Source organism: Miniopterus schreibersii (genome assembly GCF_964146895.1).
Source record: "Miniopterus schreibersii genome assembly, chromosome: 11".
Lineage (NCBI taxonomy): Eukaryota > Metazoa > Chordata > Mammalia > Chiroptera > Miniopteridae > Miniopterus > Miniopterus schreibersii.
In genome coordinates, this window is record NC_138111.1 from 17771944 (window position 1) to 17791426 (window position 19483).

The 19483-nt window shown below is 44.9% G+C and overlaps 1 protein-coding gene across 8 annotated transcripts in view; it reads left to right on the forward strand.

Annotated features, from left to right (window-relative positions):
• PTPN3 (protein tyrosine phosphatase non-receptor type 3) overlaps window positions 1-19483 on the forward strand; it is a 127575-nt gene that overhangs the window by 102019 nt on the left and 6073 nt on the right. For all 8 annotated transcript variants that reach the window (XM_081151333.1, XM_081151334.1, XM_081151336.1 and 5 more), the window contains 7 exons: window positions 62-139; window positions 1225-1281; window positions 2498-2654; window positions 5325-5485; window positions 13501-13591; window positions 13839-13900; window positions 16249-16395. In XM_081151333.1, coding sequence (XP_081007459.1) covers window positions 62-139; window positions 1225-1281; window positions 2498-2654; window positions 5325-5485; window positions 13501-13591; window positions 13839-13900; window positions 16249-16395 — 753 coding nt within the window. The remainder of the gene's footprint in view (window positions 1-61; window positions 140-1224; window positions 1282-2497; window positions 2655-5324; window positions 5486-13500; window positions 13592-13838; window positions 13901-16248; window positions 16396-19483) is intronic.

Consider the following 19483-nt stretch of genomic DNA (forward strand, 5'->3'; position numbering starts at 1 on the left):
TATTCTCACCAACCACTGGAGAAGGAAGTAACATAATTGACCACTTTCCAACATTTTCCAGAATGATAATGGTGATAGCTACTTAATCTTGATCCGTATCACGCCAGATGAAGATGGGAAATTTGGATTCAATCTAAAGGTATGTCGTATGTATTTATAAGGAAGTTTTATGCTCTGAAGCAATCTGTAGATGACACTTTAATTTCCACTGGAAGCGTACCGAATATCTGAGGCTACATAAGGACATTGGCTCCACCCTCAGAATCGGGAGTGTTTCTTTGTGGCCATAGCAGCTGCCTCATGCCAAGCGCCTCTTCTGTGCTTGGTGTTTGCTATGCACTTATTTATATCACCTTACTGAGTTCTAATCAGTGAAGTTGGCATTTTTAACCCTACTTTATAGATGGAGACTAAGGCTCAGAAAGATGAGGACCCACAGTTGGCAAGCAGACTTACACCTTGAAGAGGGGTTATTAGAGCCTCTCAGCATTGCTACTCCAGTAAGAGAGAACAGAGATCCAATTTGCAGGGCCATTACCCTCTTTTCTGTGCCTCTAGGCAGGGTCTGCAAACTATGGCCGAGGGTCCAAATGGCGTCTGTTTTTACAAATGGAGTTTTATTGGAGCACAGTCACACCCATTCATTTACAAATAGTGTATGGCTCCTTGGGCACTATGGTGGCAGAGTTGAGCATTTGCAGCAGAGCCCTCTGTCCCACAAAGCCTGCAATATGTACAGCACTCTCTGGTCCTCTACAGAAAAAGTTTACCAGCCCCTACTCTAGTGAGAGCAGGCGGTCTTTCCTGTAGCCCAGGAGCCTTGCTGATGGCCTGCTCTCCAAGGTCCAGGTCACTCACAGCATGTGACCTTGTCTGTGGCTGTTCTCCGGTGACAGCTCCCTGTCCAGCAGCCCCGAGGGGCTGTGCTTTTAGAGTCCTCCTGGAGCTGTTTGCATTTTTTTTTAAGGAGCTCGCTTCCTCCAATCACACCTTAAGCTCATGGAACGTGGGGGTGGCAGTGGGAGCGTCTGAGCTGCCTTCCCGTTAGCCTGCTAGACCCAGAGGGCCCAGGAACCCTGTAATCTGAAAAGGTGCCGTCCCCCGGGATTAGAACAGGATAAAGTGAAGTTGGTCCCCTCCCCTGTGCCAGAGAGAGCTGCAGGTCTTTGTTGCTGTGAACTATTCACGTGGCTGTTGTTGCATTTTAATTTCACATATTTACAGGGAGGAGTGGATCAAAAGATGCCTCTTGTGGTGTCGAGGATAAACCCAGAGTCGCCTGTAAGTAAACATGTCCTGTTACTTCCCGTTTGTTTTCCCCTAAATCGAACAGCAAAGAGAGTGTGTAATGCATGCATTTAGATGGGGGGGGGGGGGGGGGGGGGAGAACAGAGCCCATGTTTTCCAGAACCTTGCTGCTCAGTGCGGTCCCTGCAGCTGCAGCTCCAGTATCACCTGTGAGCTCATGAGAAATGCAGAATCTCATGCCCCGCCCCACACCTCCCGAACCAGGATCTGTATTTTTAACAAGCTCCCGGGGCGATTGATGTGCACATTGAAATTTAAAAGTGCTGCTCAAGGGAAGGAAACAGAGGCACAGTTTGCCGGTCAGCTGTCTCTGAGTGGGCACATGGACCCTGCAGCCCCTTCCACCACCCCGCCCTCAGCCCTCTGTCTAGGCCTCCTCAGCAGACCATGTGCTTTTTAAAAAAAATAAAAAAGGAAGGGAGAGGGATAGAAACATCAATGTGAGAGAAACATTGATTTCCTGCCTCCTGCACATCCCCCTATTGGGGATCAAGCCTGCATGTGCCCTGACCTGATTGGGAATCAAACTGGTGACCTCTTGGTACTTGGGGATGACACTCAACTGAGCCACACCAGCCAGGCCATGTGCTTTTTTACAGCAGTGAGCACCAAAGAGTCCCTGTGCCTCCTAAGGAGGTCCCAGTGTGCGGGCTTTACTCTTAAGGAGCCCCTAAGCTGGCAGTTTACTTTCTCTCACTGCTTATGGCCCCTTTCAGCTGCGGAGGCTTTCATTTCACCCTGGTCAGTGCATAGCCTCTCTCCATAATGGTTTCCGCCTGGTGTTAATGCTTACAGAGCCTCTCTCCCCATTGCATGGTGGATAAATACTCGCTTTTAGCTGACACATCATTTTCTAACAGCCCATCTGGAAAACCAGATCAGAAGCATCCTAGGCATCCCGTTGCATTGATAAGCGAGGGTTGGCTGCCGCGGAGAAAAGGCCCCCGTGATCGTCTCAGCCCGATTCTGAAATGTTCCGTAACTTACACCCGAGCAGCCCGTCCGTTAGACTCCCGCAGCTGGCTGCCATGCCACCATCGCTGTGGGTGTCAAAATAATGACGCCAGCCCTTGAGGGAGAGAAGGGGAACTCGGTCATGGTCTCAGGTGTCCGGGCTCAGAGCATCAGCATCCTTCCCGGGAGGGCTGTGCCGTGGTAACCGGAGGAACTCGCTTTCCCCCCCGTGCAGGCGGACACCTGCACTCCTAAGCTGAACGAAGGAGATCAGATCGTGCTGATCAACGGCCGGGACATCTCGGAACATACCCACGACCAGGTGGTGATGTTCATCAGGGCCAGCCGGGAGTCACACACGCGGGAGCTGGCCCTGGTGATCAGGAGGAAAGGTAACAGCCACGGGAGGGGGGGAGCCGCAGGGACGCCACCCCAGCCAGGCGGGGCCCAACCTGGCCCTTCCGTGTTTTTGAAAATGTTGAGCTTGTAGCCAACATTGGAAAAATCAAGAACTTTCACATAACAACCTGCATGTCTGACTTCTCCCTGGAAGAACTTGGAGATCTTCCCACAGGGGGCCCAGCCCCTCGCGGCCTATCCTCTGGAGGTGGGCAGCAAGCCACCGCCCCCTTTACGCAGGGCATGACCCCCCAGTTCCTCCCAGGCCCAGCTCGGCTCTTAGCTGCCCGGCCCTGCAGGCGTTTGCATTTTTCAACCCTTTCTGGAAGGACCGGGTTATATTTTATTCATGTGCGTTTGGTTTTGTTGGAGAGCAGTAAGCAGAGGGGGCAGGGCCTGGCTGCCTCTGTGGCTCTCACTCCCCCGCCTCCTCCTCCTCCAGTTGAGGGACCTTGGGCAAGTTTCTTGCCCGGTCTGTGTTTGTTTCCTCTAGTGGAAAACGAGTGTAAGAACGGTCCCTGCCTCACCTTGCGGGGTTCTCATGAAGATTAAATGACACTAGTACTGGAAAGCGGCTAGAATGCTGCCTGCCTCGTGGTAGGCGTTCGAAGGATGGCTTCTTTGAATATCATCACTGTTCCTGTTGTTGTTATAAAACAATAAGCCGGGTCCTTGAACGCTTCTGCCCAGCTTTGTAACACAAGGAAAGTGCACTGTGACTCAAAGCACTGGCCCTACATTTCTATTCTGGTCTTAGAGGTGAATGGCACAGCCACCCATCCCTTCTCTCTCTCTCTCTCTCTCTCTCACACACACACACACACACACACGCACACACACACACCATCTGCCTTTCTCTGTTCCCACTAAAACTTTCAGTCCAGAGCCCTCAGGTGTCAGCTCGTCCCACCTCCTTGTGAGGCCTTACCCGATCCTCTAGATCCCTGCCTACCCCCTTACCCCCACCCCATCCCCACCAAATCCCAGCACCCTGCTTGGCACACAGTAGGTATTCAGTTGTGACCCTCTTCTCTTCTCATAACACTCTAATAATGTTAGTTGTTATCTGCACGTGAGGAAATGGGGAAACCAAGTCACAGAGAGGTGAAGTAAGTTGCCCTGCTGCTGTGTGGCTAGTAAGGCCACAAGATAATAGGGAACTAAGGAATCCAGCTATTGGGAGCAGGCCCTCGGCCACGCCATGCGCCCGTGGGGTGCTGGCTCTCATAGGTGGCCAGCAGGAGAGACCCTGGCCCACCTGAGGTGAGGATAGTGGATGTCTGTAGACTATTAGAACTACAAGGGCAGTGCTCTCGTCTTCTACAAATGTAATGATAAGTTCAGTTTTTAAATAAAAAATAGTTGATTGAGAGAATAATAAACAGCGTAGGGAGCAGCCGATATGACAGAAGTTACGAAAGCAGCAGAAGAGCTGAGCTTCTCTTATCAGAGAAGAGAATGTGATCTTTAGGGTCAGACAGATGTGGACCAAACTCCCCTGTCCCTACCTGACAACTTTGGTCAACTTACTTTCCGAGAGTCAGTTTCCTCGTCTGTGTAATGGGAATAGTGACTCTTGTTCAGCATTTTGAGGATTTCCATCCAACTCTGTGTGAAAATGTACAAGTTGTTACTTTCCTTTCTAGTTACCTTGAAGGCAGTAGGGAGCCAATGAAGGCTTTTAAGTAAGAGAGTGACGTCCCCTTCTAGGTGGAAAAGGGAAATTCAGAGATGATCCTGAAGTTTCCAGTTTGGGAGATTGGAAAAAGAAATAACAGTAGATGGAAAGAGGCAGTGAGGTGGGGGAAGATTGTGCAGGTGGGGGAAGCTGGGTCCTAGGTTACTGTTATTCATATGGAGTCTGGCGCGAAGGGAGGATTCGTACTGAAGAGGTAGGTGGGAAGCGTAGAGATGTTAGGATTAGAGATGTTTACTTGGGAGCCTCCCACCTAAAAATGGGCATGAGTTAGATTGAGCTCTGCACGATGATGGTGTCATGGACAGCGTGCCAGACCTCACCCCAGAGCCTGGGAAGGTGCCTGTTTTAAGGAAGCAAATGAAAAGGAACTGAGAAGGGGATCTGTAGAAGAGGAACCAGGTCAGAGAGAGCCAAGAGAGAGGATATGTTTTCTTTAAAAACATCCTTTCCGCCCTGGCCGGTTTGGCTCAGTGGTTAGAGCATTGGCCTGTGGACTGAAGGGTCCCGGGTTCGATTCCACCCAAGGGCACATACCTCAGTTGCAGGCTTGATCCCCGGCCCCAACAAGTCAGTGTGTCTCTTTCACAGCAATCTTTCTCTCCCTCCCTCCCTCTCTCCCTTCCACTCTGAAAAAGCAGTGGAAAAAATATCCTTGGATGAGCATTAAAAAAAAAGTAAAAACAAACAAATCCTTTCCCTTTCTTTTACCTTTGGCAAAAGCCTCAGAGTACTAAAAGCCACCATACACTAACCAGAATAGTATGTCATTTTGTGTAATCAACACGTATTGAATCATTTAACAAGAAGTAGTGTGTTTGGTGAAAATGATCACTGTGTGCTTAATCACTTAATGAGATGTTTTAAGCCATCTGCATCCAGGTGTCCTAAGTATAATTTTGGGGGAGGAAACTGATCACCAGAGCTTTGCTGCCCAGCCAGACACACCCTTTCTTGTCCACGACAGCCGTCCACTCCTTTGCTGATATCAAATCAGAAGATGAACTGAACCAGCTCTTCCCAGAGACCATTTTCCCCGTGTGTCCAGAGGGTGCTGACACTTTGGAGGGATCCATGGAACAGCTAAAAAAGGGCCTCGAAAGTGGGACGGTGCTGATCCAGTTCGAGGTAAGAGATCCTGAGGGCCCACCCCACAGCAGGGGCCCCGGTGCTTGGGTGGACTGCGCAGGTGCTGCCGAATCGGCTGCGACACTGGGGGCCGTGCTCATCACGGAGCACAGGAGGGGCTCCGAGCACAGGGCTGTGGAGCAGCCCAGAAAGCAGGGGATGGGCACCACAGCCCGTCACTGAACTCTGCCTCACCCTCTTATTCTAGTAATGTTTGGTAGTCATGGAGAAACGCGTCAGAAATCGAGGAGGAGGAACTCTGAGCTATTTAGCTGCCAACACAAAGGCTCCAAACGCTCAGCAGTAGAAGGTAGTAGAGAGGTGGCGTGGGTGAGCGCCCAAGGCATGGTGAAGGAGCCCGTCCCTGACCGCACCCAGCACCTGTATAATCGGAGCAGTTCGTGTCATCCCATGAGGGCACGCTGGCTTGCCTTCCCAAGGCCCCAGAACAGTGTGAACATGAGTAGCAACCAAAGTCAGACGCCGTCTTCCCTTCCCACACACAGACTTTACAAAACAAAGTAGAACCAAAGAAGGCTCGGTTTTTAAGTCAGTTTTACTGATCTGCTCACTAACAGAATGGAAGTACAATATGTTTATCGTCTGAATTTTCCTCGGGGTAGAAGAAAGCAGAGTAGTTCACGCAATAAATGATAACAAAAGAGCACAAAGATGCATAAAACAGGTCGGTAAAGGAAAATAGATCGTGATTAACACAAACATACACAGTTTGGATCCATAAATTAGGGAAAACAGTCTCAGATCGCATTTGAAAGCAGAAGTCAGCAATTCGTTGTTTATTTGTATAAAGGAAGAAGTCACAGAAGGAAAACTGGGCAGTTTGTCAAGTGTATGTGACCACACATTGATTTGGGAGGAGTATAAATATCGACAACAAGGAGTGCAGAGCACAGAGCCTTGAGGGAGAAGAGGTTTATTTATAACGGCATAAGCATTAGGGTGTAAGCAGAATACGCTGTTAATTAGAGCGACGCATGCTGAACAGCAGTAGAAAGCAGAAACCCACAAGTGAAAGGTGAAGGTAATTGACCTCACCCCCCCAAAAATCAATAGGGAATTTTAAACTTAACAGCCATGACAGATAATACAGACCAAAAAGTAAGCTCATCTCTTGTGGAAATAAAATCAGGAATAAAGGGTAGGAATAATATAATTACTTGGGTGGAATTGGATAGACACATACTGAATATCTACAAGGAGAGAAAGCCTTTCTTCCCAGTGCCTGCAGGAGGCTATGCCAGGTTAGGATTTGAAAAGATGAAAACGTAGAGGTTATGTTTCCTAGCCTTGCATTGCAAAAAAATTCAAGGTTGAAATGTGCATTCTAAACACTAAAACTGCATACTTGTAAACACTCACCAAAATCATTGAAACAAGGAGAATTTAAAAGCCAGATACAGAGTATGTTCATTTTATTCCTGTTTTGGTGTTGGAGGGGATGTGGGAGAGGAAAGGCACTCTGCAGTCATTCATTCCTTCAGGGTGTGTGTAGGGGGTGTTCACCGTGTGCCAAACAGAATCTAGGAACACAGGAGGGAGAGGGTGGATTTCTCGCCCCAAGAAGTATAAAGTCTAATTTTGTTATATTTGAGGGGATGCATCATGAATTCCAGAAGCAGCTAAAGACCAAGATAGGGCAAGATTTTATTACACAGAACATATGTTCTATAGAAACTGGAAGTGAGAGGGTTCCAGGAGGTCTTCTGGAATGGGATGTAGTATTAATAGAGGATGGGTGGGATTAAGTGTGGAAGGGGGGAGGGTATTGCAGGAAGGTCACAACCTAAATGTAGACTAAGCTCATAGGGTGTAAGGTAGCAAAGAGAAACAGGCCTACCTGGAGTGAGAAGTACAGCAAGGAGTCGTGGGAGATGTCTCCTCCAGGTGGTGGAAGTCCGTCCGCCCAGAGGGAATCGCTTGTCTTTGGTCACACTGTCCACAAGGAGGCGCTGTGGGCTCTCAAGGAGGAAGAAGGCCAAGCTCGGTCTTAACCTGTGCTCCAGGAAATCCCCTCCACTCAGGGGGCTCCCCTTTTATGTTTTACATATGGGAATTCCACATAAGGTTTTCCTTGAACAGCTTTCACTAAACTTCATTAAGAAATTTAAAAATGCTTTAGAGAGAAGTGCCCACCTGTCCCCCATGTTTTTGAGTAGTGATTCTCCAAGGATGACACTTTGAGCATCTGTATGGATGTTACCTGAAGAGCTTGTTACACTGGGCCCAGACCACAGCTCCTGTCAGCCACGCTGCGATGGGGCCTAGATGTTGATACTCAGCCAGATCACTGGGAGGTTTTGATGTCCAAGCTGATCCAGAGGATGATGGGGGGGATGGAGGCGTGGGTAAAGATCATACCAGAACCATTATCCCACTGCTACCCATCCAGAGTCCTACCTTTAGAGCTTATAGTTGGACTAGAGCATAAAAAATGGACAACATAGAAACTTTAGGGTTAAATTTTAGTTTCACATTTCCATTTCCTTCATTTAGTGTGTGTATTTCCTAGAAATTAAGTAAGGAAACCCTCTTTTTAAGTAACATTTGCAGTGTTCCAGAATGCAGAACAGATAACAGCAGAGCTGCTCTGCAATGGAGCTGGTGGGGTACATGCAGCCCTGTCTCAGTCTCCCCACACTGTCCCAAGGAACCCTAGACTACGAAACATAATTTAATGACCACTGTTACAGATGGGGAAAAGATGGCATACACAGCTGCTAGAGAAGACTTCTAAATGAGGCCAGATCAAACCAGAAATGAAGACAAAGGGAAACCTTTCATGAGCACTTACTGTGTGCTAAGGGCGTTATGTGCATCATGGCACAGAATTCTCACAACAGCCCATTATGTAGATGGAGGATCAGAGTCTGGGGAGGTTATCACACAGTAAATGGCATAGCTGGTTGGAACCCAGGCAGGCTAACTCAAGAGCTTGCCCTCTTAACAACTATATAACCTTTGTGAACAACAGAATGTATTTACATGTGAGAGTTATTATTAGACTAGTACAACATCAGAGCTAGAAAGATATCTGAGAAGCTATCTAGCCACATGGAGCCAAACAGGTTTTAAACCCTGCCTCTGCCACTCACTTCCTACGTGACCTCGGGCATTTCCCTTAACCTCTGTGGCCTCTACTTCCCAATCTGTCAATTGGGTGTCTCATGAGTTGATTTTAAGGGTTAGATGAGATAAATACTTAATGCATTGTCTGGCACATGGTAAGAGCGCAATAAAAAGTAACAACTATCATTATTTATAAATAGAGGCTCCAAGAGTCTAAAGAACATGCCCAGTCTCCACACAAAAAGTGGCCATGTCACCTTGGGGTTGGAACCCAGGACTCTCTGACTCCAGAGTCCTGGCAGTTCTGGTTCTCCACATGCTCTTCCGGTGCTGTCAGCAGGTGGGCAACGTGGTTGATAGGGGCTGTGCCCGGTATCAGAGCAGGAGGAGATGGCCGGTTCCTAGCAGGTGCCCACTCCACCCACTCCACCACACGAAGGGCCGGCTGGGAGGAAGCTGGGCCACGATGGAATCCCTCATGGTGGCTAGCTGGTTTTCAGCACAGCTCGCTTTGAAGCATATCTTCATAAAGGGAATGCCCCTGTTCCTCAGGTGGCTTTTGATAAACGATTACAAATGTGTTCCAGAAAGCATTCGGTCCCAGCTGTAACAGAGTCCCACTTAAGTAGCATTTCTGTAGCACTTTGCGGTCTGCCAAGTGTGTTTCACGTGTGTTGTCTCCATTGACTCTGACAACAGTTCTATGGAATAGACATGGCCAGAATCATCAGGGCTACTCCTTTGTAGATGGAGGAAGTGAGGCCCAGAGGCGAAGGGACTTCCCAGTGCCACACTGGTGAGAGAGAGATCTCAGATTGGCATCGATGTTAAAGTCTCATCATTGGCAGATCTCACCATTGCCAGGTGCTACCCAGCCCCTCACCCAGCCTCCAACATGAGCCCTCCCCTCCAGCAGCTACTCCATCTACCTAGTCGGTGTGAGCGGTGTGGCAGCATTTGTGATTGGCCCCAAACTGCCTAGATACTCTGCTTCGCCAAGACTTTGTGTCTCGGGTAAACTGCCTAGATACTCTGCTTCGCCAAGACTTTGTGTCTTGGGGTTCACGTAGCTTCGAGTCCATTATCACGCCCTAGGACACTCTCTTCTTTAAGGAACTCATCCATTCAGCCCCAGCTTCATTCCTTCCTGAGAGTAACGTGTGGCTCAATCCATGCTTGCCCTGAGTTGCATCTTCTATTTAGGCTGGAAGAAGGCTATGCATTCAGCTTAGACGTCCCTGGATAAAAGCTAGGTGACGGTGCTGACTGGTCCTGTGAGAGCCACCTTCCCAGTCAAGGACCCTGTGCCCATCCTTGTCCAAGGACCAGGTGACTTGGAGCTTCCTTGCCCAGTTGAGACCTCTTCGGAGACTTGTGGAATGTGGTTGATAGAAAATGAGGGTCATCTGTCTTCCTCCGTCCCAGGCTAGTGAGTTAGAGCAGTGGCTGCAAGACCCCTTCCACCGAAGGTCACGTCAAACTCAGGTCGCCCTGCCATCCCGCTTCAGCATCTTCCATCTTCACCCAAACCAGAGCCATCTTCTGACCTGCTTTCCTTAACTCGCTCCTGCATCACCCGCTCTAGGAAACAGCCACTCGTGTGAAAACAGATGACTCACTGGCTCCTTTGATCATTATGGGAGTTGAGGTTGAAGGACAGAGGTAGCTGAAGACAATGAGAAGTTTAAATTGACACATGTAGGGGTTAGTTAAGGCAATTGTACCTTCAAGATTAGAACTCACACCCTAAAAAAAGACTTTTTAAAAATATTTCAAACAGGCGGACATAAGTATGGGTGTAGTCTCAAACCTTCGAAAGCGCCCCAATCTTAGCTTTGTTCACCCAGCTTTTTGTAAAAGTTTTAATTTTCCATTTTATATATAGATTACTTTTGTTGTAGCTTTTTTTTCTCACGTCAGTCATTTGAATTTAAAAAATAATTTGCCTTGTAATAATTCAAGCAATTCAGAGATAGCCAAAGCTAAATTAATAGTCTCCTAACCCTCATCTCCTTTAGCTGCTTTCTCTTTATTATAATTTACAAATAATTTGGTGGGTATCCTTCCACATTTGTTCCAATGCTCTTGCAAATATGTTTTATACACACGTAAATACATAAACGTGCCCACACATACACACATATATATAGTATACACACTCTGTGCATGCTGCTACTACTGTGTATATTATCCTGTAACTTGCATTTTTCACTTAAAAGTAGATGAATGGAGATCCTTCCAAATGTGTCCTTTTAGTCTAATTTTTTTATTACTTGCATATAGTTTTGTGATATGACTGTACCATAGTTTAAGTCAACATTTCTCTCTGTTGGGGAATACTCAGACTGTTCTGCTAGTAAAAAAATATTTTGCTGTAGATAAACTTCTTTGATATATATCTTTATGCATTTCTATCAGACGAAGCCCAGAGTATGCACTTGTGAAAATTTTTAACCACTGCTATAGTACTCTATTTTTTATTTTTAGTATTCTGTGATCTTATCAACAGATCATTATACTACTGAGATACTATAATTAAAGCCTTTTGCTAGATCTGTGCTTTTCTGCTAGACCATCTCAAGTTGATTACATTTACATTTTTGTTATTTGAAAAAAAATTATTTTTACCTCCAGGTTAGCTTTACTGAGTATTTTTGCTTAATTAGATTTCAGTTCTGTGCAGTTAGTCAGAACCACAGTGTTATCTAGGGGGATTTGGCTGATTCAGATATTCTCCTCCTTTCAAGATCAAACCAAAACCTCCAATAAATCATCAATTTATTTCTGAAATGAGCTCAGAGAGTCCACGTAGATACTTAAGAAATTGTCCAGTGGCTACTTGATTGTTATGAACTAAAATTATAAAGATGATCAGTAGCTAAGCTCGGGGAGAGGTTGAAATTCTAAACATTTGGTAAATGTGTAAGATGTGACATTATTATTATTACACGAAATATCTATTCTGATTCTCTTGGTGAATTCTGTGCAACTTGTGTGTTTAATTTTTTTTTAAAGATAACTAATAGAAAATCCAACAGAGGCTGGCTTACAAAACAAGAAATAAAATTTGTAAAAACATAAGGAGCAAAATACCGTTCAGCCTCCCTTTTCAAATCGTAAACACATGTTAGCTGATGATATTGGCCACAATTTGGTGAACTCACCATTCTCATACACCCTTGTAGGGCAACTTGGTTTTATGTATTGAAGTCCTTCAAAATATGCTTTGATGTAGTAATTCCAAAATTCCTGGGAATGTATAAGAGTAAAAAAAATTGGAAACAGCCTAATCAGAAAGCAGAGTACAAGTTAAAATAAGTTATGAGAAACTATAGATTACTGAGACAGTAAAAATCATGTGTATAGAGAATACTTAGAATATTTAATGACACAGGGAACTAGACACTATGTAAGAAGTAGGAAAAAAAACAGACTTCAGAATTACGGTAGTATTTCCCGGAACACTTCTCGTGAGATGTGAGATTCGCCATAGCCAAATTAGCTTGGGAAATGCTTAGCTAATCATAATGAAATCAGCTTACACTCTGCACTGCAGGGCTTGTCTTCTTGAAGAGTCATAGAACAGAAGATGGCTTGGAGCATTTCCCAAATGCCTTTGACCTTGTAGCATTTTCTAAGGACTCTTAGCTTCTTTCAAAACACTTGGGTTCCATAGCGCCCAGTATGGACCATGATAACCTATAGTTCAATCTCAGTTTTTTGTTTTAAAAAAACCTACGTATTATGTGTTTGCGTATATACATATATGTATATTTGTATACACATGCACAGAAAAATATAAACTGGAGAAAATATATGAAAAGAATTATGTAATTAACTTGTCATTTTCTTTTTTATACTAGTATGAATCTCCCAAATTTTCTGCAAAAAAAAAAAAAATCGATCACTTCCAACCTTGAAAAATTGTGTTGGTTTTAAATTCCCATAAAGTTAATAAAAACCACTGGTTGAATAGTGTTTCACTTTGGAGTTGAAAGTGGGAGAAATAGTTGTGTAGGAAAGAGAACTCAAGGGGCAGGAGGAAACTTGGGGAGACAAGAGATATGTCTGTGGCCTGGCTAGTGGTGGTTCACTGGGTTGTGTAGACTAAATATGGACCAAAGCTTTTTACATGTTGATCATGCCTCAATAAAGTGGTTTCAAGGGGAAAATAAAACTCAGGCATTGAAGTCAGATCTGAGTTCAGCCTGTGATTTGTGATCTAAGCATTTAATCTCTGCCTCTTCGCTTGCCAAATAAGGATACTATTAATACCTCTCACAGAGCTGTTGTCAGAATCACATCAGGTGTTGTGCAATGTGTCTGATACGTGCTTGTAGATATGCAAAGGCCGTTTTAATTGAATTTTTTGCTGCCGGTGGCATATACAGGGGAATGCCTCTTTCTGTGAAGTTTATTAGGTATGGAATAAAAGTTTTGTTTGGTTCTCTTGAGGTAATAAATGTTTTTACTATGGAAATATACTTGTGAAATGATGAATGAAATGCTCTTGTTTTTAAGCAAAAAAACATGGCTCACTCCACTGAATTGGAGAGAAATGTTTTCAGACTAATGTAAATGATTTTCATTTCATTTTGAGTCAGAATTTTTTTTCTTTACTTGCTTGTAGCACCTGTCAAGTAATTGTCATAAAGATGAGGTTTTACGGCCATCCAGTATCTGTGCCTCAAACAGATATGACTTTCCCGCCCCCCCCCGGCGAAGATCCACATGTTAAAAAAATATTGAAGAACTTAGCTTCTTACGGGAGTGTAGAATTTCTTGCTGGGAAGATGGGGTTTTTTAACATGCAACATATAACCACTTCGAACTGCTAAGATGCTGGTGCCGCGAACGGTAACCGCTTGCTGCTCGGCGAGCGCGTGCTGGTTTCGCAGCGGCCTTTTGCTTCTCTGTTTGTGATGCAGCAACTCTACAGGAAGAAGCCCGGGCTGGCCGTCACGTTCGCAAAGCTGCCTCAGAATCTGGACAAAAACCGATACAAGGATGTGTTGCCTTGTGAGTGTCGGCATGCACGCCTCCTTCCCCGCCCACTGAGATAATGTTTCCCTTCTAAAACAGATCGTCTGGGGCTCTGGGATGACTCTCAGTGTGTCTGTAAACAGCACCGTCTGGGAACAGTTGGGGAATAGTGTTCGTGCTAATGCGAGGGCCGCAGATGGGGCTGGAACCGAACCCTTACTTACTTGCTGTGATCTAAAGAACGCTGGGAATAATCGGTGCGTTTCTTTTCTTTCCCCCACAGATGACACCACCCGGGTATTACTGCAGGGAAATGAAGATTATATTAATGCGAGTTACGTGAACGTAAGTTAGGAAGCTGGGTGTTAAGCGCTGTGAGGAGCTCGTGCTTTGCAGTTGACCGAGTGCTTTCCTGTTCACTCCCTGATTTCAGCACAACAGCCCTTGAGGGAAGGCAGAATAGTCTCATTTTACAGAGGACAAAACTGAGGTTCAGAGAGATTAAATAATTTGAAAAGTCACAAAGCTAACAGAAGGTGAGACCAAAACTCAGATTCTGTGTCTCTGACTCCATCGTCCACAAGCCTTCTGTCCTCAGCTGCTGGTGTCTAGGTGTTTTGGCTCTGGTTTGGGTTTTTTCGGTTTGTTTGTTTGTTTGTTTCTTTGTTTTTGCCAGTGCTGTGTTTGTAACTTTCTGTGTTCCCCGTGTTATTATTGTATATCCCATCTAAAATAAGAAAAATAAAACCACCCCTGTGCATATAACCCAAAAGAAAGGAGGAAAGATTTTACATGTTGTAGGAAAAGCATTCATTTCACTCGGAAAATACATCTTGGGCAACTTAGTTGACCTCTCTGAACCTCAGTTTCTTCATCTAAACCAAGAGTGGCACACTTTTTTCTGTCAAGGGCCAGATAGTAAATATTTTCATCTTTGCAAGTCAAGAGGCAAAATTGAGGATATTACTTAGGTGCTTACACAACCATTTAAACTGCAATCACATAAAAATATAAAATACTACTTACTCTTAGCTTGCAAAGTGGAGGTCCGATTTGGCCCTCAGGCCATAGTTTGCCAACTTCTGATCTAAATGAACAGATGGTTTTTCAAGTTAAGTTCTCAACTTATAGCAAAATATCAAGAGCTTTTCTAATAAAAATGGGTCTGGTCAGTGATTCACTTATTCCAAAACATCTGTGAGTTTCATTGATTCGTTGACCCTCACTGTAACGTTCCTGGTATCTCCAAAGCAGAGCGTCAGAAACGGTGGGGGCAGTAAGACCACACGGTCCAGTCTCTTTGAGTTATTGGGGGAGGGGGGACACTGACACCAGGGTTGAGGAAGCCATTAACCCAAGTGCCAACCAAACCGTGATCCGGTGCCTCCGTTTACCTTCCACCTGAGAATGCGTGAGTTACGGTGCACCTGCAAAGCTCGGCAGGTTCCGTGCTCTTTCATAGCAAGGACTCAGTTCCGAAGGGCAGAAGGAAAAGCAGAGCAGGATGGGAGAAAGACACTAAGGAGAGCTGAAAACATTTTTTTTTAATATATCTTTATTGACTTCAGAGAGAGAGGAAAGGAGAGGGAGAGAGAGAGATAGAAACATCAATGATGAGAGTCATTGATCGAGCCCGCAACCCGGGCATGTGCCCTGACCGGGAATCGAACCCCAATCGCCTGGATCCTAGGTCGACGCTCAACCGCTGAGCCACGCCCGGTCGGGCTGAAAACATTTTAACGTTTAACATTAATGAACTCCAGTGGTAACTGAAGTGATGGATATGTTCGCTAATTTGATTGTGGTAATCATTTCACAGTGTATACGTTTATCAAACGATCATGTTGTACATCTTAAATACAGACACTTTTTATTTGCCAGTTATACCTCAATAAAGCTGGGGGTAGAGATTGATCCACTTCATGACACAAGCGTTGGCAGCCATGCAGAAAGCTAGTGCAACAGTAGTTGGTGGTATAAGCCTGTAGAGTTTACGTTTCAAAGAAAAGTAAGTAGATTTTGATAGAAAACCCTGCATAGAGCAAAAATGAGGATTTTTTTAGGGCTTTAGTTTTTTGGGTTTCTTTTTTAACATTCAGTATTATTTTGTATTAGTTTCAGGTGTAGAGCATAGTGGTTAAGCAATCATATACTTTACAAAGTGTTCCCTTGATATTTCCAGTTCCCGCCTGGCACCAGACATAATTATTATTGACTCTGTTCCCTGTGCTGTGCTTTACAGCCCCGTGACTATTCTGTAATACCAATCTGTATTTCTCAGTCCCTTCACCATTTTCACCCAGTTCCCTATCCCTCCTCCCACCTGGCAACCATCAGTCTGAAAAAAATAAAGATTGATAAGTGTCACTGAAAATACAGATACCGAATATTGATTATATTTAGGATTCAGCAGCGAAGGTCACTTAAACTCTCCTGCCACCTTGTAGGTACATTTCTAATTATTGCCTATGAGTATCGCAGTTTTATCTTAAATATTTAATGCCAGCACTTTTGTCAAATATCTTTCAAGGATTTTTAAAAAATAGCATTTTTAAAATTTTTCTTACTGACCATAAGTTGACAAGAGACATTATTCTGGTGATGTCAGTTACCAAGTGGGAGAGTTTAAGATCCAGTTCCCCGTCTACCTTGTGGCAGTAACAGATTCTAATGCCTTAACAATCTCCTGCCAGATGGAAATTCCTGCTGCTAACCTTGTGAACAAGTACATCGCCACTCAGGGGCCCCTGCCGCATACCTGCGCACAATTCTGGCAAGTCGTCTGGGATCAGAAGTTATCACTCATCGTCATGTTGACAACCCTCACGGAGCGAGGGCGGGTAAGTGGCTTGATTTCCAATTCAAATGTGTGCATGTCACACTGTTTCTGTGGAACACGAATCTCAGAGCTGAAAAGTGTCTTAAATGTTGCCCAGTCTAGCCCCTACATGACCCATAAATCTTCTGTAAGGAGCTACTGATGGACTTCTTTAATGACGGAGAGCTCAGCACTCCTTCTACCCACCCCAGGCCTTCGCCAAGCTAAAGAGTGATCAGCCCTCCCCACTGCTGGCTCAGATCCGTGGTTCCAAGCCAGAAGGCAGGTCCCCTTGCCTCACCTCACCTGCCCAGAACCCCTGCGTTGCCTGTGGCCTCACCCACCCAGGACAAGTGCTGGTCCTGAGACGAGCAGTGCGGGTGCCAGGTTCCCAGTGGTGGTAACATGTAGGAGAAATGACAACCTCTATCACCCTCTGCTTGTGTTGCAGCAAAGCCCATTGCAAAAGTAGGTGTGAAGGGCTTCATTAGGAGAGTGATGGGCACCATACTGGGCGTAGCAGCGCACATGTTTTCCACAGGAACAGACCTCTGATTATATAACAGAAATCAGCATGCAAGGGACACTGTATCATGAATGTTCCAACTCGTGCCTACATCTGGATATCTTCATTATGAAACGTTTATACAGAAGCACATTCCAAAATCAAATGTAAATTGATTTTGAGCCACATGCTTTGAATGAGCTGTGCCACTTCCTCCCAGGCCTTTCCTTGGTACGTAGTTCAGAATGCCAGATTGATCCACGCTGAAATTCAGTACACAGGATTGGGATGGAGAGTGTATTTGAGGAGAACATCTACCCTCTCACCTGAAACAGCAAAATAATAATTCCTCCTAATTTATAGAGCCCAATAGATTGCAAAGGGCTTTTATGTATGGTGGTCCAGGCAGAGCCCTCCCCACCTCTGCTAAAACACTCCAGGATCCATCCTGTGAGCGTTCAGCTCTGATACGGTAAAAATTTCTCCTTGCAATCAACTGAAATCCACGTTGCTTTGAACCTTCCCCCTACCTGCTTTTCCCACCTGGCAGACACAGAATGAGTCACCCCTTCTTCTGTGCAGTGCTCTTTCAGGTATCTGAAAATAATCTTAAACTTGTAAAAGGTTGCAAGTTCAGCTTCCATTGAGCTTGTGGTCAGTGGACATTGTCTGGTCTTTGTCTCCTGCCCTTGACTCTTGAAACCTACATACAGCACTCTGGTGAGGCTCTGGAGCGAGACGATCTGGGTTCAAAACATGGTTCCTCTTGAGCAAGCTACTTAACCTCTCTGCTTTCCTACATACACAATGGAGATGATAATAGCGCTCACTTGAGGGGTTTGTGAAGATGGAGACAATATATATAAGAAGCTTAGAGAACTGCATGTTGCAAATGTCCAACAAATGTGGCGGTGGTGGTGGTGGTGGTGGTGTGTGTGTGTGTGATCATCATCGTCATCATCATCATCATTGCTGGCAGGATTCGGATTCAGCCTCAGATCTGACCTTCAGCATGCTCTTTGGGGCTCTCTGGGGCTTTCCTCCTGTCATTCTTTGTGTTGGCTATTGCTTTTAGCTTCTTGTCACAGTTTTAATCAGAATCTCTTCTCTTCACATAAATCACTGTTAAAAAATGTGAAGTTCCTCAAGAGGCTGTAGAAGCCTGTGAGCCAGAGGCATTGAGGGCACTCTTTGGGGAGCAGTTGTTAATTCTCCCGGCTCTGCTCCCAGCCCTTGCCATTTCTCCTCTACCCAGTTATGGGCCTCTCAGAGGCTCTGCTGAGGACCAGGGTGGCAGATCTATGGCATCATCACCTGATCTCCTTGTCTAGAAGTCTCGTTTTTGTCTGTTTTTAATTTTGGCTTATGTTTTATTTTTTGTGATTTTTCTAACCTTGTTTTGAATAGGAAATGAAGTTACAGGGACATTTTTTGTTTTTCTGGAGCACTTGCTGCTGTCCTGTTCTGTGGTGTGGTAGGCAAGAAGGCAGCCTTAGTTAGGGCCACACATCCTGAATTCAAATCTCAACTCTACCGCTTCCTACCTGGGTGGCTTAGGAAAGCTGTAAAACCTCTGTGTGAATGGAACAATGATACCACTTATGTTGTGGAATTGTGGGGAAATTGAACGAGTTGATACAGACAGCTTTCTTGGAAGAGTGCCTGGTACGCAATAAATATAACAGAAATGTTAGCATCAGTAGTTCGAGTACCACCTTAACACAATTATTGCCAGGAGTAGACTAAATTTATTTTTCTTTATGTAGTAGTATTTTTCTTTAAATTGACTCACTTTTTTTTTTTGCTTTAATAAATTTCCTTTGAAAGATATATCTTTTTAAATTTTTTTTATTTAAGTATAGTTGGTATGCAATCTTATATTGATTATATTAGTTTCAGGTGTACAGTATAGTAATTTGACATTCTGATACCTTACAACATGATCATCTCACTAATTCTAGTAATCACCTGTCACCATGTAAACTTATCACAATATTATTGACTATATATTTTCCTTCCTTGAAAGGATACATCTTAAATGGTAGTTCAGTATCACTTGTCCTAAGTAGAAGGTATGTGTAAAAATATGAAGATCACAAAACAATGCTGTTGAATTCTAAATAAATACTCTTGCTTTCCAGGCTCTGAACTGAGGCTTGCTTGCTCCCTCACGCCACCTACATCTCTCCCTTCCTCTCTCCTTCCCTCCCTCTTAAAAGAGAGTTCACGTATTAGGGAGGTAATGTTACAGCTATCCTGGACCCAAATCAAGACTCTCCAGGGCACACATGAAAAAGATTCACCCCACCACGTGGTTCTGTGCTGTCGAATACAGACCCGGTCTCCTCCTAATTGACCAGCAGGCATCCCATACTTTGCAGGCCCTGATCTGGGGCCACTCTGATGTTTTATTAGATGACAAGACATCAAGTTCACTGCCTTGTCCTTTCCAGAATCTGCCAGTCTCCCCATTTGAAAACGCTCTGTTTGCCTGCCTATTCTGTTACTTCTGGCTGCCTGGATGCTCCAGGTTTTCTTGTGAACTATCCATTGGAGCTTCCACTCTCCTATCTCATAAGGTCTTTCAGTCCACAATGCAGTTCCT